Source organism: Cyrtonyx montezumae, unplaced genomic scaffold (genome assembly GCF_038088225.1).
Source record: "Cyrtonyx montezumae isolate F1298 unplaced genomic scaffold, pur_monq_1.0 scaffold_8, whole genome shotgun sequence".
Lineage (NCBI taxonomy): Eukaryota > Metazoa > Chordata > Aves > Galliformes > Odontophoridae > Cyrtonyx > Cyrtonyx montezumae.
Genome location: NW_027072089.1, coordinates 48,524,127 through 48,551,671, shown reverse-complemented (window position 1 = coordinate 48,551,671; position 27,545 = coordinate 48,524,127). Strand labels below are relative to the sequence as shown.

The window sequence follows — 27,545 nt, the reverse complement described above, 5'->3', positions numbered from 1 at the left end:
GCGGCGGCAGCGGCGCGGGAGTCCCCACCTCCCGACCCCTCCTCCTCCCGCTGGAAGGGGAAATATGAAGCGGAGCCGCCGCCGCGCACCGTGGATACGGGCGAGGAGGCGGCGAGCGGAGCGCGGGGCCCCGAGCACCGAGCGGAGCCGGAGCGGAGGACGCGTTCCCCTAGCGCCGGCCATGGGCTGCCCGGCGCGGCGCTGAGCGCGGCACGGCCCGCGGAGCGTGGTGGCGGCCCCGGCACGGAGCGCGGAGATGTCCGTCCCGTACGGCAGCCTGATGCGGTACCTGTTCCCGGCCCTGCTGCTGCACGGTGAGCGCGGGGAGCCCGGCGGCTCCGCGGGTGGGGACGGGGCGAGGGTGGTGCTCTCGTCCTGCGGCGTGGGTCCGGCTGAGGAGCTAGGAGCGCGGCCACGCGGACCTCGCCTGCTCCGCTTCGTTGGTGGCGGCCCTGGATAAAAGTTCGGAGCGGCGGGGGGCGGCCAAGCCGTAGGGAGAGCGGCCGTGCCTCTGCCGCGCTCGGCTGGGCGCCTTGCGAGCCCGTGGCTTTGGGACGGAGCGGCTGGACGGGCAGCTGGCACGGCGTCGGGCGTTGCCGGGAGAAGGTCCGACCCTGCCCGGCTCAAAGCACCGGGGGCTCGGGGTGTGACTGCCCGCGGTTCTGCTAAGCCATGGACTGACGTGTTTCGGAAACCCCAAGCAGGCAAAAAGTTCAGTGTTTAGTGTATTTAAACTTGTGCGTGCTGCATTCAGCGCGTACGTCCATCCAGCTCGTTTGTCTAGAATGCCGATGTTCTTCAAGAGCGACTACTGAAAGGGAAGCTATTTAATTAGCTGCTTAGGTACGTCTAACGTTTGGCAGCCAGATCTGAGAAATCCAAGCAAGATACTGTTCTCTGAGAGTGTCTCAAGCTCCTCAAGTCACAGCATCGGTTTGAAGCATGTTAACTCGAGAGTACTTTGTAGCATCCAGACTTCTTCAGTTAAATTTCCTAGGACCCTGAGCTGGCTTGTAAAAAGAGGAATTTGCTTTAGCTCTTAGAATGCAAGTAACCTGCACAGATTCAGGGTGAGATCTGTGAGTGGGGATAAGGGTTTCAGAGCTGTTCCTGGGATTGATTTTGTGGAGCAGGGATTGCCTCTCTCTGTGTTTGTACAAGTGCTAAGCACACAGATGGTATTCAATAAATAATAAAGAGCATGGACTTCTGATTGTGTATTTTGTTTTGAGAGACAAAGAGCAAGAGACCTTGTTCCCCAGGAGGGGGTTTTATGCCCTCCTCACAGCTCAGCAGTGAAATCCAGAGAGAGCATAAATGTGTTCAGCTAAGCCAGACCCGCTGGGACGCCGAAGGTGTTTCTTAAAACTCTTGTGATCTAAGATGTAAGAGTGAAAATGGGAGGCTTGGAGTTAGAGGGTAAGAAGAGGAGGTGTAATTACAGGGTTGGACTCCCCGGCTCATCTGCTTGGAATTACAGAGCAGTGCTGAACCCTGGCTGGAGCGGGAAACAAATCAAGGCTGATGATCAGATCAAAACAGCAGCTGCCAAAAGAGCACGAAGTAGGAAAATAGTCTATTTTTTTCCATCTGCCGTTATGTTTCACCAAATAGAGTATACCTATATTCTTGCAGAAAGATGCAGCTTGGTGGCTTGTGTATAAACATCTACACCTCAGCAAAGTAGCAGCGTGCAGTTTGGATCTCAGCTTTGAGCGTGGGTGAGTTGCCACCCTTAAAAGCTTGAAAATGCCATTGGTGTCATACCGTGACTGAAGTCCAGCCAGTCATAATGCGCTTACCGTGTTAGCTTTAACTTGGCCTGGGGCTTCCTGTGTGTGCTGTGGAGTCAGCGGGAGCATCCTTCAGCCAGTGGCCAGCCCAAGCTGGGGATATGTAAGAACAACAAGCAGTCCCAGGGGATTGCAGTGCTAAGCCTCTTTACACCATGTCGTGTTGTCTTCAACTTTTCTATCGCACCTGGCAAATTAAAGGTTAAAAATGAGTGAGAGAGTGTGCGGGTGTGTATTTAGGGTTTAAAGCTTTATAAAGCAAGTTAGAATGTCCTGTGAGACTAAAGCTTATGCTTTCATTATGTTAAGAAATGCCTACTTTAACGTCGCTGAATTACTATTTGGAAAAACTTGTGTTCCTTAGTCAAAATAAAACCTGTACAATGTCATAAGAGGTTTGCAGCTGGAAGTTGTCCATTATCACTGTTTTCTTTGCTTAGAGAGAAAGCCACAGAAGTTTCAGATGTCAAAAGCTAAGATCGTTCAGCTCCAGAAAACCTGATTAATAAGAGTCACCTCCAAGAGGGTTCAAAACAAATTTGGCTGATTTCTTCTGGAAAAGTAAACTTTTTTTTTTTTAACAAGTACAGATGCTAAGAAGAAACTTGAGCTTATTTCTGATTATGTTACTGCTAGAATAGTGAACTAGAAACCCTAACTAAAACAATTTGTTGATAACATCATGGAAATAGCCCTAATAACGATGATGAAGACGGGACCGCTGGGCTTTTCAGAGCAAGGCTGTTTATACTTTTAAAAGTTCGCTGTCAATATTGCTTAAATTAGTGTTTAATTTCAAAACTTGTTTATGGAAAATAAGTAAATGTATACAACGTAAATACCCATGTCTGTAAAATGGACCCAAATTGCACTCTATGCTAGGGACATATGAGATCTGTTCCCTCTGGAACATGCTTCATTTGGAAATCTGGAAAACAACAAATAAAAGAGGAAAAGAGGGAGTTAGCAGGAGGAGTTAGACTCAGTTTTGTTCACAATTTCATCAGCGTGAATTCACTGTCACCCATGTTTGTAGCTTGGCTGTGGGCTTGCAATGGTAGGAGATGGTGATGGCATCTTTGTGCTCTGTAGTGTGCGTAGGACAAAGGCTGGAGCCCAAAACTGGCACACAGTATGCTGATGGCAAGTATGCTCAGCAGTTTAGAACAGTAGTGTTTTATTTATGGCCACAGGGCTCTAAGTAGGGCTGCTGGAGGGTGCGATGGCCCATGGCAAGCTGGTTAGCGCTGTCTTTGTGCGGACTCATGGCCCACCTGAACAAACAGCCGTGCCGTGTGTGGAGGACAGGCTGCAGCTCACAGGTTGCATGGCAGTGTACAGATGTCCATGATGGAGACCAGATGTTGGCTTCAAAGGGGGCAAGACCCAACTACTGTCGAGATTGGATCGCACTTCAGCACAGGGCTGCCCCGCGTGGTGGTGGGCTTTCATTAACCCTCTGTGGCTCTAGGGGGAAGCACACTCACTGGGCAGAGGTGGCTTCGCTCTTGGCGTCTTGAGCTGTGGGGATCCGAATTAACAGCTTAGCAGAGCTTTCCAGATGCACATCTGCTCAGTGCTCGGTCCTCTGATCTCCAAGCAAGGACAGAGCTGTAAGGTAGCAGAGAGTCTAAGCCTGGGGCAGCTAGCCTTGAGCTTCTTTCTAGCTCTCCCATCTAAGGACGCTTTATCTCCCTCCAGTCCCTTTCATGCTCTGCAGTGTTTGTTCCCTTCTGTGAGGGTGCGAGGCTCTTTAGCAGCTGTGCCTGCAAACCCTGCGTGCACAGGAACATCAGCGGATACCTGTTAAGGGAAGTCATTGTCCTGTCTGCTTTTATGACCAGGAAATTCAGCTTTCCTTTCCCGGCCCCTTTGTTCACAGCAGCTAATTTAGGTCCCGCTCCTGTGAGGACTGTTTGAAGTTCCGAGCTCGGGGAAAACACTGGTAAACACAGACAGCGGCTTGGTAACAGGACATTATATTCCCCACTGTAATTACACAAGTTTGCACTGCAGCCGAAGGCCTGTCACGGGCATTATCTAGCACTCTCCCACATCAAGAAAGAGAGTAATCCAAATGTGTATTTATTTAATTGTGCAGGGCCACTGCCCAGATAAGGAAAGCCATAAACTTAATCCTGCCAATTATCCTTTATCTGTGGTAAAGTTTTCAAAGTTTCTAACAAGTTCAGACTTGAAAAGGGCTTGGAGCAGAGCTGCAGAGTCAATGCTCAGATGTCATCATGTGATTTGCACTTGGACTACCACTTGAGATTGTTTTAATTTGTAGCAGAATGGTGCTCTTCTTCACTTACAGGGCTGTAAACGAGAGACCAAGTGATTCCTCCCGAGCAATCCCAATCTAAATCCAGTTTTTAGTCCTACTTTTTGTTAATATTTATTCTCTCGTTGAGCCAAGGGTGAGCCTGCTGAAGGTGTAGTAGCTTTGAGCCCATGTGTTGAAGTGTTCCGTTTGGCCATATTTGAAGCCATGGTTTCCATTCTGGTAGAGGTGTTTGTTAATTAAACTGATTTACATCTAAACAGTTTAAGCTTTAAGATTATTCGAGCTATCCTTTTGCAATCTTGCAAAACTGAGAACAGAATTTGCCTGTGGTGCCTAGATATGAATTAAAAGATTAGAATTTGTGCTCAAGCACAACATTACTTATCATTATCGATGGTGCAATTGTACATTATTTGCATACTATTTTTCCAAAAACTGAGCCATTGAGGATTGCAGCTCACAGTTTTTCACAGAATTGTTCCTGAAGAGCTTTTTGTGAGCAACTTTTGAAACATATTTGGGTAACCAGTTGCCAGCAGGTCACCCTTTCAAGGCTGGTATTTTACTCGCAGCTATGTGCAGAAATCTTTGAAGAACTTGAAAGTAACCCATCTTCCCTTCCAATTATTTTTATCTGCAGTGGTTATTCCCACATCAGATAGAGGTTTATGGGTGAACCCCAGAGCCTGAAGCCCCTGCCTTATCAGCACCTGGTGCAATGGGTGCTGCCAGCTATGCATTCTCACCTGGCAGCTGCCCACGCCTCACTTTCCCACTCTGATGGTTGTTGGCTCTGCCTCTCTAATGCTTGATCTATGGGGCACTGAAGGGGATTCCCAGCGCAGAGATGGAGCTGCAGCACCTTGTGTACCATCTTCGATTCAAACTTGGGTGCTGAAGCTATATTGTGATCTATGCTGCTAGGTCTCGATTATGAAAATGAAATTGGTTATCAATGCATCAAAAATGCATTTGTTGTTCTTTGTTTTGTTTTTTCTAGGAGGCATTTTTAACAGGCTCTGGAATTTTCTTTTTTCTTTTGGACTTGCTGATGTGAATAGGCAGCCACCATGGGGAGGATGATACAATCTTATGGCCTGTGATCATCGTGTAGCTACCAGAAGTGTTAACCAGAGGCTTCACAAAAATACTGCCCTTAGACGCATGCAAAGAATGGGTTTCATTTGAAGTCTTTCACTTTTGAGTGATTACATGGTGGACTGTCTTTTCTGTTGTTGTTGTTTATTGAATGTGCAAGATTCCTTCAGAATACATCAAAAAATTAAAAGTGTCAGACCTTGAGTCTGAAATATGTGGATTATCATGGAGGTTCTGAAGCCTATCGTCTGTCTGTGCTATAGGGAACAGCAGAGCTGGATCCCTCTGAATGAAAGTAGTGGCTCCAAGTATGTTGCAATCATGCTTGAGCTCCAAAGTGGGCTTTTAAGAGCCGTGAAATTCTTTTCCCAGTTTTGTGAAAGCACGTTTTAATCTTAAGCCTTCCAGCAATGTCCAACTTTGAACATCGCCAAATGGATCTTTTACAATGAATGCCATCATCCCCACGAGGCCTCAGTTTTGCAGAACACTTCACTGTGAACTGCCAAAGGGGAACAGGGTACACTGTGCTGCTCTGAATTATCCACAGTGTAGAAATGCACAGGAGACAGTGTTCAGCTTCATGCCCTGCACAGAAATAACATTACCAGTCTTTGTGAGGGATCTTTAGGTAACACAAGGGAAGTTATGGAAGTCACACAAGCTGTAAACAAAACTGTTGAAATTATGACTCAGTGAGGAAGAAGGCTGTGCTAAATTAAGTATTTCCTTGTCTCAGCAACACAAACACTGAAAAGTGTAGTGAGCAAGGTAAGGGTCCCATCACTGCCTGTTAATCTTACATCAAAATCTGTATCCTGATAGTCAGGTCCAGTGTATGGGATGTTGCCTGGCATGTGTACATCTTCTACATCTCTTCCTCCATCTCTACAGTCTTTCTTATGATCTCATGCCTGTCTTGACTTAAACTTCTTCCCATCATCATTTGTCATAGTTTGATGGATGAATTCTGAGCACATGCTCGCTTCTCAGATACAGATCTCTGTGGCTGACGATGCAAATCTCTCCCATCCACTGGGTATAGTTTTGTTGTCTGCAAGACAGAACTGCATCCAGCTGTACTTCCACAGAGAGCTAGAGGCCAACTTACTTTTAAGCAATATCAAAAAAGGCACTGCATAATGTCATATAAAGTTTGACTCCTTTTCCAAACCCCCTTCTTTTCATTATTTCCTCGAGGGAATAATTGGCAATGTATAATGTCGTTACCACATCTTCTCTTCTGCTATGTACACATACAAGATGGTATCCTTCTGCACAAGGATTTTTGCTTGGAGAAATTAAATACGTTTAAAAGAATAAATCATTCATTTTCAAGTGCATCTGTATTCATGAATCATACAACGTGTTAAGAAAAGCACAACAGCCTAAAGCAAAATACGTGATACATATACCTTAGAAAAAGTCACTTGAACCATTCCAAAGCCTCCTCTTAATGGCAGATTTCAAATGCTTAACGACTCCAGACAAAAATGTAAATTTTCAAAGGCTTTTTCAGTGTGAGATAATTTATTTGCAGAAGACATCCTGATAGCTGTGTTTCTGTTGAAAGAGTTAATAGCGATAGCTCCAGGTACCTTGCAGGAGGTATCCTTTCCATGGACAGGAGCACTCCATTAAAGAGAAAGTGCTGGATTTTTTTGAGTGTGTAGAGATGTAGGGATGCAAAAACTTGTTGATGGAGGTCTCAAACATTGGCTGTGGTTCATAACAACAGAAATAAGTGTATGGTAAATTCCACCGGACCTGGCTGAACTTGTTCTTCTGGCAGCATGACGGACTGTGACATCAACCCCATACCCACAAGGTTTCAGATAAACCCGTCAAGCTCAAGTTTTTGAGAGCTGAGTTCTGTTCCAGGTGAGCTAGGCTGCCAAGAGATGCAGAGATGCTGGCTTAGGGCCAGGAGGCTATGTCCGTGAAAGACTGAACCTATCTACTAAATCCTGCCTCTCAAAAGATTGTCAGCTTCAGGGGAGCATCATCCTGGTGTGAACATACTGCTTTGGAAGCGGCCCTACCATTTTTTGCTTCAGAACAGCTGTTGTTTGATGTATAAGTGAGACTCCAGCATTGTAGAAAGGCCTGAGAAGACTGGTTTTCAGAAAGGAAAAAACACTGAACCTCTGAAAGTCCTTTAAATGCATCTCAGATGGCATGCTCAAATATCAAAGCATCTCTCGTATTTATTACCCTTTAGGAAGGAAGGCCATAAATTCTCATTCAGAAGGAAGAATTATTTGTAAGCTGCAACAAAGCTGCTGGATCTTCTAATAAAGACTGTGAAGTCGTATCCATTAATCTCATTAAATCTTAAGATGATTCAGTGATAAGTGCTGTTTACATTCACATGTTTATAGTCATGTTTCTAATCACTTTTTACTCTGCCTACTGGAAAATTCCTTGCCTTTCTTAAGCGTAGACTCGTCTCTTTTTAAATGGGTGACGTGTATTTGTATTTCTAGCAATGCCATTTTCTCAAGCGTTGACCCAACTTTATTCCAGAAGATGTTAAAGCTTAGTCAACGTCATGAGTCACTGACACAGTTTTCTTTTAGCAATAGGAAATGGCAAAGCTTGGAAATGGTGTCTCTCTGAAAATGAATAATGCTGATTTTCTTGTAAGATCCGTAGCAACACCATGCACTGTGGGACAGAGCGCAGCCATAAGAGTAGCCTGAATGACAGACTTTATACTTAGAGACCGCGCTTCATGCCTCACATTTTGATGTCTAACCTAGGGAATACAGAGCAGGGTCAAGCTTGGTGGCTTGGGCTGCATAGGGTGATCCAGAAGAGCCCAGCTCCAGAGTCAAGCTTGGCAGAAAAGTGATCAGAAAAGACAGGGCAAACCCTAGCCCTTACCCCTGGGAGCACGTGTCACTGAGCCTTCCCTTTCCCCAGACAGCCAGACCGGCTTCCAGGGCACACCCCATATTCTTTTCCTAGCCCAGAGGTTCTTAAATTCCTTTTGGCAAAGTATTAATGGTTTCCCACTTGTTATGTAAGGTTCATGTTTTTCACCTCTTAACCTCTTTTCTTTTGATCCATGTTTTCCAACAAATCTAAGAGCGTTTGGTGCCTAAAAGAGTAAAGATGCATTCCTCCTGAAGCTACATATTCATTTTGCCCAATTAATATGGTGTAGAAAGATGGCTGGTGGGTTTTCTATGTATACATTACTAGAAACCAAAATTACTGTATGATGGAGACAAAATTAGCTTTTGAAATTCCTTTTCCCTTTTAAAATAAAAATAGCAGAAACTGCCTCTAACTGACCACCTCAGTCATCACTGAGGCTTCCTGAGTGCAGAGGCTTTGCTTTTAAGATCTGTTTTCCTTTGGCTTTCAAGAGTAGTCTTTGTTTGCAAGTTTAGCATAGAAGCGTTCAAATTAGAGGGGGGCTGAAACCACAGAGTTTACATCCAGATCTCCATGCAACTTTCTGGGAGTTCCAAGGCCCAGATTTCTGACTGTTCTGACCAGAGATTAAAGAGGTGTCTGTAAAATTTAGCTCTAGAGCCACATCACTGAGTGTAAAAATGGAGCGTTTTGGTTCAAGCCCTTGTGGAGTTATAGAGAAGACAAGCATTGCATTTTTTTGTTTGTTTGTTTGTTTTTCAAATGAGACAAGAAATGTAACCTCTAAAGAAGAGCAACACTTAATGTTGTGAACAAGTGTCATTCAACACAAGATGTTCGCAACCACCTTCATCATGTTGAAGGTTCTCTTACTGGGATGGATCTCTGGATAAAGTCTGCTTTTCTATTGCAGGGCTGGGAGAAGGTTCTGCCCTTCTTCATCCGGACAGCAGGTCTCACCCCCGCTCCTTAGAGAAGAGTGCATGGAGGGCTTTCAAGGAATCCCAGTGTCATCACATGCTGAAACACCTCCACAATGGGGCCCGCATCACTGTGCAAATGCCTCCCAGTATAGAGGGCCACTGGGTCTCTACCGGGTAAGGGAAGATCAAACAAGGTGCAATGTGGAAAAGGGGAAGGAAACAAAGAAGGAAAGATGAAAATTCCCACTTAAACAAGCAGGGGAACTAATTTCTATAATATGGTGATGCTTCAAATTCCAAATGCTTTTTAATAAGCTTATGTATAGAAAAAGGGGCTGTGTTATGTACATAGGAATAGCATACTATAAAACTGTCTTGATGAATCAATTTGTAGTCTGGATTCTAAACAGCACACTGTGAAATATCTTTAAATCTCTTTTGGAATAGAAAAGAGACCATCGACTTGCCAAAATGCTTATTCAAATGTAACATTATACTATCTTAGACTGAATGCATTAGATCTGTTGAATGGATCCTTATTTTCTGAGTGTTTGCCTAGCACAAGTTTTTTTAGCAAAAGAAATTAAGAAGCTGTATTTCACCAGTTCTTTTCCTCTCCATACATGATAACTTTTAATTCAGAGAGATATTTTGCTTGCATGTCTCAGCAGGCAGTAGTCACTCATTTATTTCAAGTGAGTTGTAGTAGGAGAATCTTGGGCTTTTTAATGGAGTGTATTTACGTTAAGCAGTGCAGCTGACAAAAAGGGGAACAAGTTTGAAGGTACAAAAGAAACTGGAATTTAACTGCTATTTACACCTTCCATAAAAAAGAAAAAGAGCATAGTACTTCTTCATTAACAAACCTCAGTGCTGCATGGACTAGATTCAAGCCAAACAGGAGTTTTACATTAACTGTCAGAAGTTTACATTAACTGCCTCCCCTCTTGAAATGCTGAGTGGGAAAGCTGAGGATGAGATTCTGCAGGTCCTCTGCAGAACAGACCAGGCAGTGCACTACACTGAAGCCTCTGCAGCAGCTGCAGAAGCCAGTTCCTTGTCCTGTTCTGTGGGTATTTGGCATTTCACTTGCTGATGGTATCAGTCCTTTTGCTAAAGCCACCATGCAAAAGAGAACAGTAGATGTTTAATAAGCTGCAACTTTCTCCCTAAAAGTAATCACGTGGTAGTCCTTGGACAAAAAGGAAAAGTGAAATATGACTCAAAGTACTTAATTCTACAGAGAATAAACTCTTCGGTAGATACAATCACCATGAAGCTGTATGTTACTGTAATAGCAGAGGAAAATCTTGGTAAATAGGCAGATCATAGTTACCTAGTTCCTATTTACTTCATTTCAGAGGGACATGAGTATGTACTCAGGTAATTCTGGACCCACGCAGCATTGCCCATTCCTGTCACCTATAGTGTACATGATGTGCCACCTTGCTAAAGTTTTGTTTCTGTCACTTTCTATCTTCCCACAGCTGTGAAGTCAGAGCAGGCCCAGAGTTCATCACAAGATCTTACAGATTCTATCACAATAATACATTTAAAGCCTATCAGTTTTACTATGGCGGCAATCGCTGCACTAACCCTATCTACACTTTAGTTATACGTGGCAAAATTCGTCTCCGCCAAGCATCCTGGATCATCCGAGGGGGTACTGAAGCTGATTATCAGCTGCGCAACATACAGATCATATGCCACAACGAAGCAGTGGCCAAAAGATTAAGCGAGTTGGTGAACAACACGTGTCCTGGATTTATACCAGAAGACAGTCCCTGGGAGCAGGATGTGAGCTATGACTTGCTCAGAGAAGAGAACGGCTGTGAATGCACCAAGGCTCTGAATTTTGCCATGCATGAACTCCAGCTAATCCGTGTGGAGAAGCAGTATCTGCATCACAATTTAGATCACCTCGTGGAAGAGCTGTTTCTTGGAGACATTCACACTGATGCTACCCAGAGGAGGTACTACCGACCCTCCAGTTACCAACCTCCTCTTCAAAACGCCAAGGTATGTACGTGCCTGTGCCACCTTGTTAAGGTATTTGTGACAAAGCTCACATTAGTCAGCTCTTCTGTATCGGTACTAGTGTAATCTTAAATGAAGACGTGGTTCTAAAATAAGAAAGATCATAGATAAGTTACAAAAAGATCACAGAGCATATTTCATGGGAGTAGTAACTCTTGTGGTTTACAAGACTGCGCCAAATGCATGAAAAGCAGTCGGAAGAGTTAAGGCCAATAAAGGCCATGGTGAGTCTGAAGATGGTATCAAAGACCTTTTGCAGAGGTGACAGTTGCTGGCTGGGGTTGTGGTTGAAGGCTAGCAGCAGAGAAGAAAGTTTGATGCAAGACTGAGAAATGGCTAGAGAAACAAGCATCAGTGGATGCTTGTATAGCTGCAGGAGTGTCAGGGAGAGAGGAAATCAGATTGTATCAACGTATGGATTTTGGGTGATCCATAATCTGAAGAGAGAGAAAGGAAATTGGAAGACAGAACCATGAAAGGTACAGCACGAAGGGAAAAACAAACAGATGGACTGTGCAGGTCATGGATCCAGAAGTGGGCGCACACATTAATGAAATGAAAAACAGGTGAATTTAGAACGGGTCTCTAATTCCATTTGATAATTCAGTTTTCAAAGGGGCTTCAAAGTGCCTTCAGCTTCATTGAGAACTGATCAACTCATGGTAAGTTAAATGAAAATCAAACATGAAGAGCAGACATTGATGGTCTGTAGCAGGAGGTCTGTCTGTACATCTTTCCTGGTGACATTTCAAAGGAACGCAGCAATTGGAACCACACTGCAGGCTGCAGTTGCTATCAGGACGTTCCAGCTAGATGTTGCTGCAGGATCTCTTCCAGCTAATGAGTTATCACCATTTTTAATCATCTCACTGTGTGAGCGGTTCAAACAGCAGCTACAGCTTATCAGCAATAGCAGGAAACACAACAGGGGAAATGAGAATTTTGATGGGAAAATCTTGGTTTTCCCTTCCATTCAAAACCACTCTGTCCACCCTGTGTTGTGTCTTCCTCCTCCGAATATCAAATTTCTGTAGATCAGGACTTTACATGATCTGCCTTTAATTATTTTAAAAGCCTGTGCTTAGTGATAATTTTAATTCACAGCCAGCTATGTCTCCATACAAACACTGCTGTCACTTCTCTCATTCTTATGTTCTCTTCAAGTGATATGGGACAAATTTGCTTCTTGTTTATAAACATCTTCTCAAAATGGAGAGTTTCAGCAGCAGTAGATGAACCACAGAACATTCCTCAACACGAATGCTGGATTCAGCATTTTTAATTGTCTGAAATTAATTCAAGCAAATACATCCACTTTCTCTTTGCTCATTTGGGATTAGAAGGTCTTTCCTAAATCTCTATCTTAAAAGCACATTCAGATTATCTGACACCAGCTATGTTAGAACTGTTCAGCAAATACAGTATATGGTATATGGAAGAGCATACAAGCCAAGCTATCCATTGGTATTCATGAAGTGCAGTGCTTCCATAAGACTTTTGGTAACCACTTCTTGGCAGGGGCTGAATCTTCAGGTTGAGTTTATGACACTGGAATGCCATTCATAAGAGTACTATTTATTGGCTACAGGAAGTGCTGTTACTATAGAAAGCAAAGGTTAACCCCGAGTACACCAGAATACACAAAAAAAAACAGCACTCCATGACATAAATTTCATAAAGTTTCTTAAATGAAGGCCCCAGGTCCTGACTCTCAGACCTCTTCATCCAGTTTGAACTTCTGGCAACATACTTTACCTCTGTTCTTCCTCAAGCCTGTTTGCACAGCCTGGTAGGCTCCTGTAACATACGATATTGTGTGTTCAGGGTATAGATTGCTAGGACAGCAGTCTCAGCTGGAACCCGCAGCTGCAGAGCATGAGAAGGCTGAAAACAGACTAAGCATCCCACAGTGTAGGTTCTCTTTATAATTTTGGTGGGTTCATCTTGTTGAGATTCAAAGTGAAAGTTGCTTTATCTCAAGAGAAGTTGGACTTGCTGGTGGGAGACATTCAGTGTGGCACAAAGAGCAAATATACCTAAAAATGAGTCTTTACATTAGCTCCTTTGAAGGACTTACGGGTTTGGGCCTGTACCTACCTACGAAGTTCCCTGTGCCAACAGGTCCTCAGCCTGGCTGTGGGACTCAGCATTTATAGGATGGAGAAAGAATAGTAACAGTGATGGTTTGAGTTGTGTTTTTTTTGTTCTTCTGTTAAAAAAAAAAAAGCACAGGCAAACATACTGCTGGAAGGTTATAACCCTTCTTCTTTGAACTCCTTTCCCTTTCTAATTGTTGCTCCACTGGGATCCAGCTGAAAATGAGTTTAAATGCTAAATTGAGTTTAAAACTACAAGTAACAGACTCCTCTGGAAACTGGACACCATGAATAAATAGAAACGTTAAATCAACTTGTTTTTTTAAGGTTTTTGCACTCATACCAAGAGGTTGGGGAGGCCAGGAAATTACTTTTGAAGTGAATCAGGTGTATTGTGTGGAATCTTTCATTTAAGGCTTTTTTCATTTCCTTTTTATTTATTTTTATTTTATACTTATAATAAAGACCTGCCTAAAATAAGTTAAGAGGATTCACATTTTGAGTTAAAATTATAGTTAAGCCTCTATATAGAAGAAAGTTCCACCCCACTCAAGAGCTTACAATGCCTGTAAGTTGGATGCAGTAGCCATATTCATTACTTATGTGGTTGAAATAAACGGTAATTAAAAGCAAATGATTGCTGGATATGCTAGGAATGCCAAAGCCACATGATCAGGACTTTAAACAAATAGAATTGGACCTTCTCCAAACTCCTGCAGTGATTTCACCACAGGGTGGTAAATCAAAAGGGCTGTCCAAAAACCAGACAGCTTTATGCTGAGCTACAAATCTGAATAATTTCACAGATTACCGTATCTCAAGTGTTCGTATAAAATCAGGGAGCTTTTAAAAATATCTAATATGTCATCTCCTAAAGCCTTACAAATGCTCTTAGATAACAGCATACCTTAAACAAATTCCTCTTGTAAAACACATGGAAGTTCCTAAGAGCAGCTGATTAATAGATCGCTATATAGATTTAGCTGTTCTCCAGCCTTGCTCAGGGCATGAATTAGAACTTGCTGATGAAGTGGGCTGAAAGCCTTTGATGTACCTTGATGTAGGGAGTTTAGAAAGGGATTCATGCTTGTGCACGCTCAGGCTCTTTAGCCAGCAGGAGAGAGAATGCTGGTGGAAAGGGCAGGGTGGTGGAATTGCTTGGCAGTCATCATGTGTGGTGTACAAACAAAATACACACAGATGAGAGCAACACCAAGCCTGGCTGTCTGGTCATAAAATCATACCTTATTTACAAATTCATACAAGTAGTTGTAGGGAAGGAAGAATCGAGTGCAGTATTTGTCCATAGTGCTTAAAACACCAGGAATGTTTACAGCAGCAGTACTGGGGTGCTGATTTCTTATCTAACAGTTTTCAAAACTGTATTTCCGAGGCTAAGAAAAACTTGTGCTGTTTTAACATATGACTGAGCAACAGGAAAGATCAGACCATGGCTGTGGTGCCAGGTCGCTCTGCCTAGATCATTATGTAGGAGTACAGCTGGAACAGTCTGGAACATCACAAGAGTCCTAAAACATACTAGAATAACCTTCCTTCTGCCCCTGCCATGCTCAAACATTTGCTGGCCCCATGCTTTCAGTAAGATTTTCCCATGGAAAAAGCAATCCCAAGTTGTCAGCTCCCTCTGACAAGTTTCTTCACCATTGGAAGCTGCCTTCACAGCTAACGCAGGTTCCACATATGGAAGCTGGTGCTTGGTTTCACCCCCTGGCTAAAGCAAAACAACAAAGTGCTCAAGGTTTTTTGAGCTTTTGAAAAATTGGACATTCATCTCTTTGAAACTCAGTTACTTCAGCTGTAGGGGAACGTGATGTACTAGAGGATCTCCCAAGCAAACACAAGCATAATTGAATTGATGTTAAACATGTGGAGCACCTCCAAGAAATAGGCAAAAGATTATCTCAACCAAAAAGTGTACTTTTGGAGGACAAAACTACTTTGTTTGCCAGAGACTTCTAGATTAGGAGACTGCTAGACTTCTGGATTAAGCCAACATTTGAAGGGTTTCTTTTGTTAATTATTACTGGTGAGAGACTCTTTGGGAAATATTCTTTCTTTGCTCCCCTCATAATCTGAAGAATGTTCAAGTAGGTTAATTCCAGGTTTATGAACAGCATCAGTGTATATGATGAGCTTCAGAGATAAGAGAATCAAAGAGCTTCTAACTGAACCTTCCAGAGCTGCGTTGATTTTAGAGCCATATTTCTCTTTGTGGATCACTGTTCATCCTTTAACTGCAGTAAAAGTCTGCTCCAACACAAGTACAGCACCACAGATAAAAATTAACTGTTTAAGCCTGCAAAATAAAAGAAGGCCCTCCACAAGTTTATCTAACCTGCTGAGACCCTGCTTTTTGTGGGCATCTAATCGCAATTACTTCACCTTCTCTAAGGAGTAACAAAGGACTCACTGGTCATACTGCTCTGCAGTTCAGAAGGTTATGTATGCCGCTTTCTGAAGCATCACATGGCTTAACTTTAGAATACCTGTTCCTGAAGATGGACATCCAGAATGTTGCTTCATTTTTTACAGAAAAATTCCTGGATAATTCCCAAAAACATGCACATCACTATAAATATCATCTTAGTGGGATAGAGTGCATGCAAGTAAACTCATTTGAGAGAAGACTTTTTTTTATCTTTGTTCCCATCTTTTAAGTCTAACTAAAGACTTAATATAAAGGAACAAGCAGAGAACTCTTGTTTTTCATTTTGGTTGTTTTTCAGTTTTATGCAGGGTTGTGCAATGGAATCAACATGATAGACCAGACAGATGTGTAATGATAGTGCCTTCAGATTCCTTCACTATCTTTCTCTTCATGGGAGTAGTTAATAAAAACTGTTCCTCAATATCTGAAAATATACGATACACATTTGTAGATAAACCCCAGCGTATCTCCACTCTCCATCCGGCATGCAGCTCTTCTGCTCTACACCAAAAGAAATCCCAAACTGACAGCCCTGCAAAGGAGTTACCATTCTCCCCAGCATTTCATTTGCTTTAAGATTTTTTTAATTAAAGTTTTAAATCTTTGTTATTCTTCATTCCCTTTGGCAGGCTAAATTATAACTGTGTCAACTGTGCTTTTCAACTCCCCAGAGCCAGCCTAATGCACGCTCTCCAACTTTGCTTCATATGAGGTCATGGAAAGCCTGCAAATTATCACTTCTGTGGTAGAGTGAGATTGCAGCCATTTGTTAAAGTGCTGTCCTGGTCTGCAGTTATCTGGAGCAGTAGAGGAGTGAAGCCTGATACTACACCGAGCAATTTGTAGAAGCACCCTTTGGGTGGACTCAGCTCCTTGGCAGTGTCCTTTCTCAACTTTTACTTGAATTGACAACTTCATTTCCAGTCCTATATGCCTTAGCCCATGACACTCAGCATTCAGGTGGGTATGAGAGATCAGTGCTAATCATTTCCTTTCCTTTCTTCTTCAATACTTTCCCTCGTTGCAAGGATCAGCACTAAGAAGGAATTAACCTACACAAGAGCAACATGAACTCTTGGATAGCTGGAGCCTGGGTTGCAGCACATGCTGGCTAGAAGCATCTTCACCTAGCTGTGGACCTTGTGCTAGCCCTTGCCACCTGCATTACAGTGAATATGCAACCCATCCTTTTCCAACCACAAACAAGACTATGCATCAGTAACCAATGCAAATCAGTGCTGGCTAAAGGTGACTTTGTGCCAGCTGGGAACCTGGGTCTTCCAAGCAAGCTTTCCATGCTACACCTGCACAGACATGGGTAATAAAACAACAGCAGGAGAGTGTGGTGGAAATATTTTTAGTGTCAGTACAAAACTTCCTAGGGCAGGATACTGCTAGAAAAATGTGACTTCACAGGGTATTGTCACCAGGCAGGACAGATGACAGCAGCCCCAGCACAGGGAACCACACCAACTGGGAGAAGGGAGGGATAAGCATGCTTAGAGTAGCCACACTGAACAAAAGCTGAAAGGCCCCAAGAGAGACACTGCAGAAAAAAGCTACAGCTCTGCCAAGGACTCCAGGGTTGGGCTTTGGTTTGACACTAGCATTACTGGGAGGGAAGAGGAGGAGTTCAAAGATGGCAGAGCCAACCACAAAGAATACATACTGTGGCAAAACTGATGCTGAATCTCCTAACCAAGTTATGGGTTACAAAGGATGTGTTCACTGTGCAGTAGCTTCAGCTAAAAAGAGAAGGTGAAATGATTTCACAAATTCCTTTGGAAAACTGCTGTGTCATTTCTTCATATAATCCTACGAAGATCTTGCAAATGTAGAAATGCTGAGAAAACTGCTTGGGTTCACCACTTCTCAAACAGTCAGCTACTTTTCCTCAGCTTGTGTGAGCTCCAAATAACACCAGGCCCCTGTCTCTCGTAGCACCAGGCCTATTGAAAGAGTTGCTGTACTTTTAGGTGGTTTGAGAGCTTACTGTAACACATTACTGCCTTCTAGGCCTTTGTCTTAATGTATCTGGTCTGGTTAAATATCAACTGCTTGCTATTATAAGTGATGACAGAGAGAACTTGTTAGAAAACAGACAAAATTCTTCATTAAAAATACCCAGAAAGCTCTTAATTATTTTTTTATATACATTCACTTATCACTGATAAAAAAACAAAATTTTGCTTCGTTTTTCTCTTCCTCCAGACTGTATACTCATTATTTCTTCATCAGATTCTTATTAAAATGATGAGAAGTGACAAATTTTTCTTTTATCAATCTTTCCTGCCAAGAATGCACTACATTCTACAGGGAAAAGGTTGAGTTACAGTTGGAGCTGTTTGAGATTAATAGTGCTTTTAAATTTTTTGATTGAGATAGACACATTTTCAGCATAAGAAAGAAGTATAAATGGGTAGAGGAGAGAGCAAATATGTTTGACAGGGTGTTTAGCTGAAAAATAACTACATTTTCAATCTCCTCTTTTAGCGCTTGTTTGGTTGCTAAATACAACTTGAAGTACCCCTGCAGGTCTTCTCCTTGATAATAAGCATTAAGTTCAGCTTCTACTTTAATTATAAGGGAAGGGCAGATTCTCCACACATTTTGTAAAGGGTTTGGTCCACATGCATCTTGGACAACAGAGTCAAGAATGAAGGTGTTCTAGTTATGTTTGTACACCTCCCATAAAGATCTTTCTATATGCTACTCAAATTCCATTTCACTGTTGCAAAGAGTGCATCCCAGCTGTGTGATCTTTTTTTATCCTGAACTGTGACAAATACTGTGAATTAATGAGAGTTAGCCCTAGCAGCCATAGAATCATATGGGATTTCAAGAGAAAAAGATATGAGAAGGTTTGCATTTCCAACTATCCACAGCAATTGGGAAAAAGATCAATTAACACCATCCTTGTTTGCTTTTTTTTTTTTTATTAGAACCTCCCTCCTTGCCTCCAGAGCAGCCCAGCCCTGTTACCACTTCAGTTGAGGCAGGAGAGAGGAATAAGAAAACATTGGTAGAAATTTTCAGGTCAAGCTATTTCCTCCCCAAGTACAAGAACTGAGTTTCCCACCAGAGATCTGGGCTCATTTCAACCCACACGGCCTCATGGATTAATTCAAAACTTGGCTTCAGAGAGGCACCCCTGAGAATGAGGAGTTGGGCCTGCACAGGTCAGCTCTATGAGCTGGACAGAGGCACCTTTCCTCTGCCTGTCAGAGGGCAGCAGCCATTTCACAGGCTGCTCCTTCTAGCAAGACTTCAGTGTTAGAAATACTGCGCTGTACACCTAGGATATCCCAAACATAAAACAGATGTTCATCTAGTCCACTGATCACTTTATTGCTTTCTAGTTTATGTCATGCCCAAATGAGCTTTTTATTGAGTGTACTTAATCGTGTTTGGACTCAGACATCCTCCGCCTCTGTTTTATATTCTCTTTGAACATCTGTTCTTAAAGAATAATCTTTCTTGAGACAAATGAAAAGGGAGTGATTTGTAAGGCCTTAGCCAGTGTAATTAAGAGCCAAGAGCAGCTGACTTGAAAAAAGCAACAGTGAAAAATACAGTCAATTGATAAGCATAAATTACACATAATTAAGTCCAACTGTCTCATAAGAAAACCAGATCTTTCTCGTGTCTTGGACAAAAATGGTATTGAGGAATTTTACACGTAGAATATTCTTCTACTGAGAAGTTTGTAACTCCATGGAAGACAGAACCAGAGTGAGAAAGGTTCACATAGGCATAGGTTCAAGTGCTAATCTTAGAGAAGCAGTATGTTCAGGGTACAGCCTGATGAAATACCTGAACCACTCAGGTGCCTCACTGATTTGAAAGTGATTCTGCTGCTTCCCCTCCTCACCTCCCCAGCCTCTCCTTGCCCTGTCCTTTTTCTCACATCCTCAAGCCACGTCACCCAGGTGCAATTTCCAATACCTAAAAGGTAGGCAGGCTGAACCTTTACTAGTAGTGCAGTCAGTCAGGTCTTCAAAGCTGGTGCAGTCCTTGGAAGTTAGGAGTTATTATAGCTCAGGATACAGACCACAGAGGTCAAGGAACCAGATGAACTACAAATATTGCTACTGCTAGACTTCACAGTGATTTCTTTGAGTTAGCCTAGACCTTCCTTGAGTTTGGCCAAGGAATCCCCTCCACCCACAGCAGTAGTGTAAGGAAAGCTATGTATTCCTATTGCATGAGTTTTGCACGTTTGGGGAAATAACTCTTCTTCATGCCCACTCTTGATAAGGAGAAAGGGGCTGCTCACATTAACATACTTCTTTGCATTACGGAGCTCTCTGCCCACTGTACTGCTTGCCACAGCCAAGAGACAGCACAAGGGACAAATCTGCAGCAGGTGGAGCCCATCTGCACTCTCACTGCAAAGGAGAAAACGTGAAACTATGATAATACACTCCACTCAGCATCAGAGCCTTGGCTCCAGAATTCAAATGGCTATTAGTGATGCAAGGGACAGCAGCACTGGAGGAACAAGCAGCACTGGAGGAACAAGGCACCTGGCTTGGTGCGTTGTAGGTATCTGTGTACAGACACCAGCAAGTGTTGTGGTTCTGTGAAACCAGACTGCTTCCCAAGGAGACTTGACAGCCTCTGAAGGAAGGCAGAGTTCAACAAACCAGTTTGGTAAGTCCCAGACAAGATGGCAGATTAAACCTGGTGAGTCTACTGCAGACAAAGGGAAAGGAGAACACTAGACTTGAGTCAGAGTGCACTTGAAAGTCTGTTCAAGCTGCATGCAAATCAATTGACTTATTTATCCAGTATGGCACTTAAAACCGCTGCCTGCTTTCTGACAGTTCACAGTCATTAACCTCCTACCAGTCCTACATCAGACAGAAAAAGCTGTAATTGCCTGCTTGTATGAACTGAGATCAAGCCACATGGGAAAGCCACACAAGAAACCCGTAGCAAAATAGGAAGCCAAACTGAACCTTGATTCCTCTCTTGACCATCAGTAAACCCAAACTAAAACTTGCAGTCTCAGATTCTAACACCCATTTTACAGCCTTTGAGTGTTACTTTGTGGTGTCCAGGGAAACTATATTTTGCACCAGCCTTTAATTTTAGTTACAATGTCCCAGAGCCATGCTAACTTCACCAGTACCAGTTCACTTACTGTAATGCTACAATGTGATGGAAAGTACAGCTGTAGCAGCAGGGTAGCAAAGCCTCTAGTTGCAGCAAATGAAGACAAGTCCAGATGTAGCAGCTGTAAACGCAGAAACAAAACAAAACAAAAAAATCTGCTTACCTTCAGAAGGCCTCAGGAGGCGAGAACCTCCAGCAAGATACCTTAGCCTACCCTGCCAACCCTAAAATGAGGTCTGGGAAGGTTGGATCCTGGCTCCACCTCTTCCAGTCACTCAGGGGCATTGCATTCACCTGAGCTCCCCTGGGTAGGCCCTGCCTTCCCACCAGGTGCTCAGTCACTGGTTTAGGCCATGAATTAGCATTTCTGTTACACTTATTCAGTTAAATATTCTTTGTACTTTTGGTCCTTCTGTCTGTTTGCAGATGCTGAAACATGAATGAAACATGAAATTACTTAACAGGCTGCCCAGAGAAGCTGTGGGTGCCCCATCCCTGGAGGTGCTCAAGGCCAGGCTGAATGGGGCCCTGTGCAGCTGAGCTGCTGGGGGCAGCCCTGCCCATGGCACGGGGTGGGACAGGGTGGGCTCTGAGTTCCCTTCCAACCCAAGACATTCTATCTTGTCATTTCACATATAGGCCACTAGACTACATCCCATTGAAGCTAGCAGCAAACTTTTATTGATTTTTAATGACTTTCTAAATCTGGAGGAGAAGCAAACGTACTTAATATGTGCAAGAGGGATTTATTGCCTGAGTCATGTGTTGATTCTCTGAAGCTACCTATGGCCATATTATTGTGTTATGTGTAATTGTGGATCCTAAGATGTGCCACAATCTGAAGATAGCAAATGGAGAAATGGTGATTCCGCAGTAGCACACATGGACCTTAAAGTATTAGTGATGAATTTGGGCATCTATATAACAGGAGGAGAGATCAGAGAGAGCTGGAAAGGGATGTGAAGAAAAAGTACTTGTTCTGTACACATCTCATTCCTTGGTAGCTGCTCAAACTGATGAGGTGATGTGAGGAAACCCACCAGCTCACACTCCCATGCCAGGGCACAGTGGGCAGCACTTCTGAGAGACCCTGTCTGCACATTGTGAAACACCTCCAACTCTCACAAACACAGCTGGAAACTGGGACGCTTGGCTCCCAGAGGCTTACACTCAGCAGAACGGTTCAGCAGTGAGCCTTCATTGAGCCTGACTGACACTGCAAACCCTACTTTTGCTGGAAGGAGCCATAAAGCTTTCACTGTGTTCAGCAACACTAGGCCATATCTGCTTCCTGGAGTGCCACAGGCTCTGTACAGGCTCACTCACATCTCCCTATCCTTGCTCCTGTCAGCAGGGTCATGTGTATGACACAGAGAGAAAAATTCGCAGAGGCTGCAGTTGGGACTTTGCTAGATAGGCAGAAGAAACACCTCACAAGGTGGTGCTTGAGCTCAGGAAAGCTGACAAGGCCTAAAATAGCAGGTGGCTCTTCTCCTAGACTGCTGCCCAAGTGAAAAGCTTACTTAGGACACCTGTGTCCAACTGCAGTACCACAGCTAACAGAGCTGAACAGACTTGTCAAGTCTCTGCCATAGGTTTCAGTCTGACCATGTCTTGTGTGACATGAAGGATACAGTCATCCTTTTCTAGATTCAGTCAAAAGCTGAACTAAAACGTTTATTTGAGATGTGGGAATCAATCTCCTAATCCCGCTCCTGCTTGAAACACTTCAGCTTGAAACAAATGCCCTGGTTATCTGCCCTTGTTTGCAGATAGCACCTCATCAGAGTTCCTGTCTGCTCTTTTTCAGAACCATGACCGCACGTGCATCGCGTGCAGAATCATCTACCGCTCAGATGAGCACCACCCACCCATCCTGCCCCCCAAGGCCGACCTGACCATCGGGCTGCATGGCGAGTGGGTGAGCCAGCGCTGTGAGGTGAGGCCAGAGGTTCTCTTCCTCACGCGGCACTTCATCTTCCACGACAACAACAACACCTGGGAGGGCCACTATTACCACTACTCCGACCCCATCTGCAAGCATCCCACCTTCACCATCTATGCCAAGGGCCGCTACAGCCGAGGAGTGCACTCAGCCAAAGTGATGGGTGGAACAGAGTTCGTCTTCAAAGGTAGAGTGGCAGCAGACGTGGCCATGTAGCTGGGGACAGGAGCAGAGCCTGCTTGCAGTTTCATTCTGTTGTGATTCTTGGGACTATTCTGTGATTATTTTGGGGAGTTACTTAATGGGGGGCCCTTTTGGAAGACCTGTGAGCACCCAGCCAAACTGTGCAGCTGCATGGCATTTCCTGCCACTGAGGCAATACTCACTTGAGGCAAAATACAAAGATCTCTAAGTAAGACACTGTCAAATAAGACTTTCATCACTACCTGTTGGAGTCCAGTGACCAGACATCAAGCATCAAGCATCTAAGCAAAACTCATTAGACAGAAAAGAAAGGCCCTTTTGAAGGCATTTCAGTCATAAGCTGTATAAATAATTTTCTGGGAAGACAGATACAGCAGTGTGTGTCATTTCAGCAGTTTCCAAAGGGGCCTAGAGCAAGTAGGGATGTCTCCAAAGCCAGCTTTGATTAATCCCACCACAGTGCAGACTAGATGTATCTAAGTGAAACCCCTCAAGTACTCCAGGAAGCGGCACTCTGTGGTGACACTTTCCAGGTCCCTGCGGCTGAAAAGTCATCTCATACTAACAACCTCGTGGCAGCCTGCTCAGAAAGAGCTCGGTGGTTTTAACCACTTACACAAACAAACATCTCTAAAACACAACATGCCTCCATAGCACCAGCATCAGCAGAGCATGTGAAAAACCCGAGCGCGCTGTAGGCTCCTCTCCTCTTCCTTACCATGTGAGGAGCATATAGCTTCCTGCATGTCTCCAATTTAGGAAAGTAGTTATAAGAAAGGATTTGCTCATCTGGGATTCCCTTGGGAGGCAGGATATCCTTGCCTGTCAGAGATTTTTGTCTTAGTTGTATGTGACACGTTCCAGTTCAGTTTCTAGGGTAAAATGCAGTTTTTGCTTTATAATATGTCAGCTTACCTCACAGATCAAGGTCACTAATTTTGTTCTGGTAACACTTTTAGGTCACTCTCTATAGATTATCTTTTATGCCAGCTAGGACAAATAGCATCAGGTGTTGAGCCACTGAGTCAAATACCTGTTTATAAAACCTCAGAATTAAATTTCCAACAAGTATAAAAAGACATGTACATTGTTAATGGCCTGCAAAAGAATCTGGGAGTTTGGTGTGTTAGGAAGCATGAGGGTTGGTTATTCCCTTCTGTTTCGGTCAGCAGCAATCCATTCTGAATTTTTTTTCTTGATACAGTACTAAAAGCACACAGAGTATAACCCCTGTTCAGCTTCCATAGGACCATTCAGTTTGGCTTTTCCCAACCTCCTAAACTCAGCTGAAAAATAAAACTTTTATTAATTCTTTAGCTTTAGATGTGTTTAAAAATGATGAATGTAGGTTATAAGTAGCCCTCCTTCTGTTGGATGTTAATAAAATACAGGTAGAGTTTTCTCATTTCCTCTTTAACGTATCTCAACTAGGCTTTATCTGGGAAGGATTGCCTGGAATTTGTGTAAAGCTCTGCTCAATCTCTGACTGAGATACGGAGGCATCAGGTTTTCTCCAGCTGAATTTGTCTGTGTTTGTGTGCATTCTCTGGGAGAAGTAGTTACATCAAAGATGTATAATGACGCAAATAGATTTGTGGGCCACGCCTGCAAAGTGAAAAAATATATATTTAAGGAAGGACAAACAGAGATTCAGAGCTGCTATAACTCCTGTTAGTTAAAGGACAAGCCAACGTAAATTCAGAAAGAGTTTATGTTTCTAGCACCTACACAAAGATGTATTCAAAATAGCCTTATCCCCATGGTTTCTAAATGCATAAAGGAACACATCTGACTTGAACTCTTCATCACGTCTCTAGGATTAGTCATTATGAACAGAGATAAAGGGCTCCGTTTCAGAAGGATTTTGCAGTTTCCTTCCCTCAGTGACCGAAGCATGTGTTGATGAAATGCTAAGGCTGACGTCAGCATGTCACCTCTGCTTTCATCTCTGTCCCTCTGCTAATAGCTCCTCTTTTCCTCACAGTGAACCACATGAAGGTCACGCCGATGGACGTGTCCACAGCCTCTCTGCTCAACGTCTTCAATGGGAACGAGTGCGGAGCACAGGGCTCCTGGCAAGTTGGGGTTCAGCAGGACGTCACCCACACCAACGGCTGCATCGCACTCGGCATCCGTCTGCCTCACACTGAGTATGAAATCTTCAAAATGGAGCAGGATGCCAGGGGCAGGTACTTGCTGTACAATGGCCAACGACCCAGCGATGGGTCCAGCCCCGACCGACCAGAAAAGAGAGCCACATCCTACCAGATGCCTTTAATTCAGTGCGCTTCATCCGTACCCAGATCTGAAGAATCACCAGAAGAGAATAAAATACGGCTCTACAGCAACAGTGCACCAGCAAAACATCCCAGCACCCCAGCTCTCGCTTTGGTGTTGTTTATTTGTACTGTGTCATATTGGGACATTCTCAGCTAGAAGTGAAAAAACTATTTTTCATGACTACAAAGCCAGGATTCCACAGACTGAGGGTTGTTTTTCTTCAGAAAGAAAGGGACGTTTATTTTCTTGATGCACTTGAATGCCTGAGAACTGTTGTTCTTTTCCTTATTTCCCCCTCTCCTTGAATCACGAACGGCATTCGTTTGATGTTTGTGCTTTGAACTTCATCCAGTCTGATCCCTGGCCTGACATGACTGCACAAAAGTAATTGCACTTTAGGACTGCAGACTTCTGGGGGGGGGGTCTCTTTTTTATTTTGTATTTTTGTAACTGCTGGGGTGAACGTTGTGATCCTGCTTCATTGTCTTGGCCATTTTACCATTGTGGTACTGCTCTGCCCAACGCTCGGTTTCTCATCAGAATTTAACTCCACGAAACAAGTTGGTGACAGTGGCTTCCTTTTGGCTTCAGGATTCTGGTAGAGATGTGTATATAGGATGGAAACCCGCACGGATTTACCTGGTCACGATCTCACAGCTCAGCACAGAAAGAAACAGCAAGTCAGCAGCCACCTGCTGAGATACTGCTAAATGGTCGGTATCTCATGGAAAGATATTCACAGTAATTTGAACTATTTCACAATCATCAAATGGTAAAAATAACCAGTGGTTTAATATTTTCTCATTCAATTTCGTTAGCTGCGTAATTGCTTCAACATTTTTTTATGTATCTAGTGAGTGGTTACAACCAAGTCCCCTTAAAGGTAGACAAAAGCAGCATTTGTACTGTCAGATATACACAGCACAGCTGAGCTGCTGATAAAAGTCTGCCGTGATGTGTTCCGCTGCCATATTCATGAGGCCTTATATACCCTACGTGCAGCAATTGTGCCTTGGGCACTGTATCAACCAGGTGCATGAATGAAAGTAGCAGCTCTAATGTCATGCAGCCCTACTTAGCCACCTGGTTTCAGTGATCTAAGTGGCCTTTTTAGGAACAAGTGATGGGTCTCAGCAGCAAGCATGGGCCCCAATACTGCCGTTACTTTAGAGAGCAAGATCACAGCAGGAAGCAGACCCTCCTTGTATGATGGATGGAGACCGGCACTGCCTTAGCTCAGCAAGGAGCAGGAGTCGCACAAATGCTGCCACCTCCCCCATTTTCTCCTTGCTACACAGTCCCAACATGCACTGTGGTTTCTCTGAGCTGGAATCCACATCGGTTTGGGCAAAGTTGGATAGGCAGAACCCTCAGGTGATGTGTTCCTGCCCTGAAACCCGCAGATTTTCCCTGTGGTCAATACATCCTCACGTTCATATTGACACGAGTGAAAGCAGAGAGGGTGAGGGAGGTGTTTAGGGCCAGCATGGAGGTACAGTTCATGGATAAACCATGTTCCCCACATTAACGGGGAGAAACTGAGGACATGGCTCGGCCTTGAGGCCTTTACTGATATGCATGAGTGTGCTGGCTCCCAGAAGGAAACGTGAGAGCAGTACAGGGAGTGAGGTCACAGCTCCCAGCTGCCCTGTCCTGTGCTACAGGAGGAAGAACCCTCTAGTGGGTCATACCCAGAGTCATAGGAAAAACCCATCCTGAATAAAGCTTTCAGCTTTACATAGGTGAGTCTCCATACTGTATGCTAGAGCAAAATCATGCTTTGGAAACAGTGATAACATGGGCCTTTCTAGCCAAACAAGCAGGAAAAAGCCATCCAGGCAGCAGATGGCCGTACTCAGGCCCGCTGCCTCCTCACAGTGTGTGTGCCTTCTGCACAGTTTGCTCCAAGCTGGCATCAGCCTTTGGCAGGGATTTGCAGAGTGGGAACAAAGTCCGCTCACCCATTTTTGAGGCAGCATGAGGAGGCACAACCACAGGCTCTCGCTGCCAGATCAATCGCATCTTTCACACTTGTTCTCAGACATGAAAAACTGCAGAAAGCCCATGAAAGCTCAAGAGTCAGAATCAGAGCCTGGGAGGGCTCAGCAGCACTCATCCACGTACTTGATTCCAGATTCTCCTTCAGCCTGATGGAAGGAGCTGAAAGCCAGCTCACTTGGGTGAGTCAAGCCCTAAGAACCAGAAGGGAGCTTGTTTTTCTCAAACTAGACCTTACTTTTATAGCCAGCAGATTTCCTCCGGCACATCTCCAGATGAGTTACTGAGCTATTACAAGATCTCAGACATATCTCTTCAAATAGTGGCTTAGCTTCTCATTTCTGTTTGAGACTTTGCTGCACGAGCAAGCTCCTGTTAGCTCTTATTTGTAAAGACGTGCCTGCTCTGGTTCCTTTGGCCACATGAGACGTGTT

The 27,545-nt window shown here is 43.8% G+C and overlaps 1 protein-coding gene across 1 annotated transcript; it reads left to right on the top strand.

The window, feature by feature from the left end:
- Positions 1-102: 102 nt before the first annotated feature.
- On the top strand, positions 103-25,530 carry APCDD1 (APC down-regulated 1). Its single transcript, XM_065753709.1, has 5 exons — positions 103-314; positions 8,975-9,158; positions 10,472-11,003; positions 22,495-22,816; positions 24,818-25,530. The coding sequence occupies exons 1-5, from the start codon at positions 257-259 to the stop codon at positions 25,267-25,269; spliced, it is 1,548 nt and encodes a 515-aa protein (XP_065609781.1). The 5' UTR covers positions 103-256; the 3' UTR covers positions 25,270-25,530.
- The last annotated feature ends 2,015 nt before the right edge of the window (positions 25,531-27,545 follow it).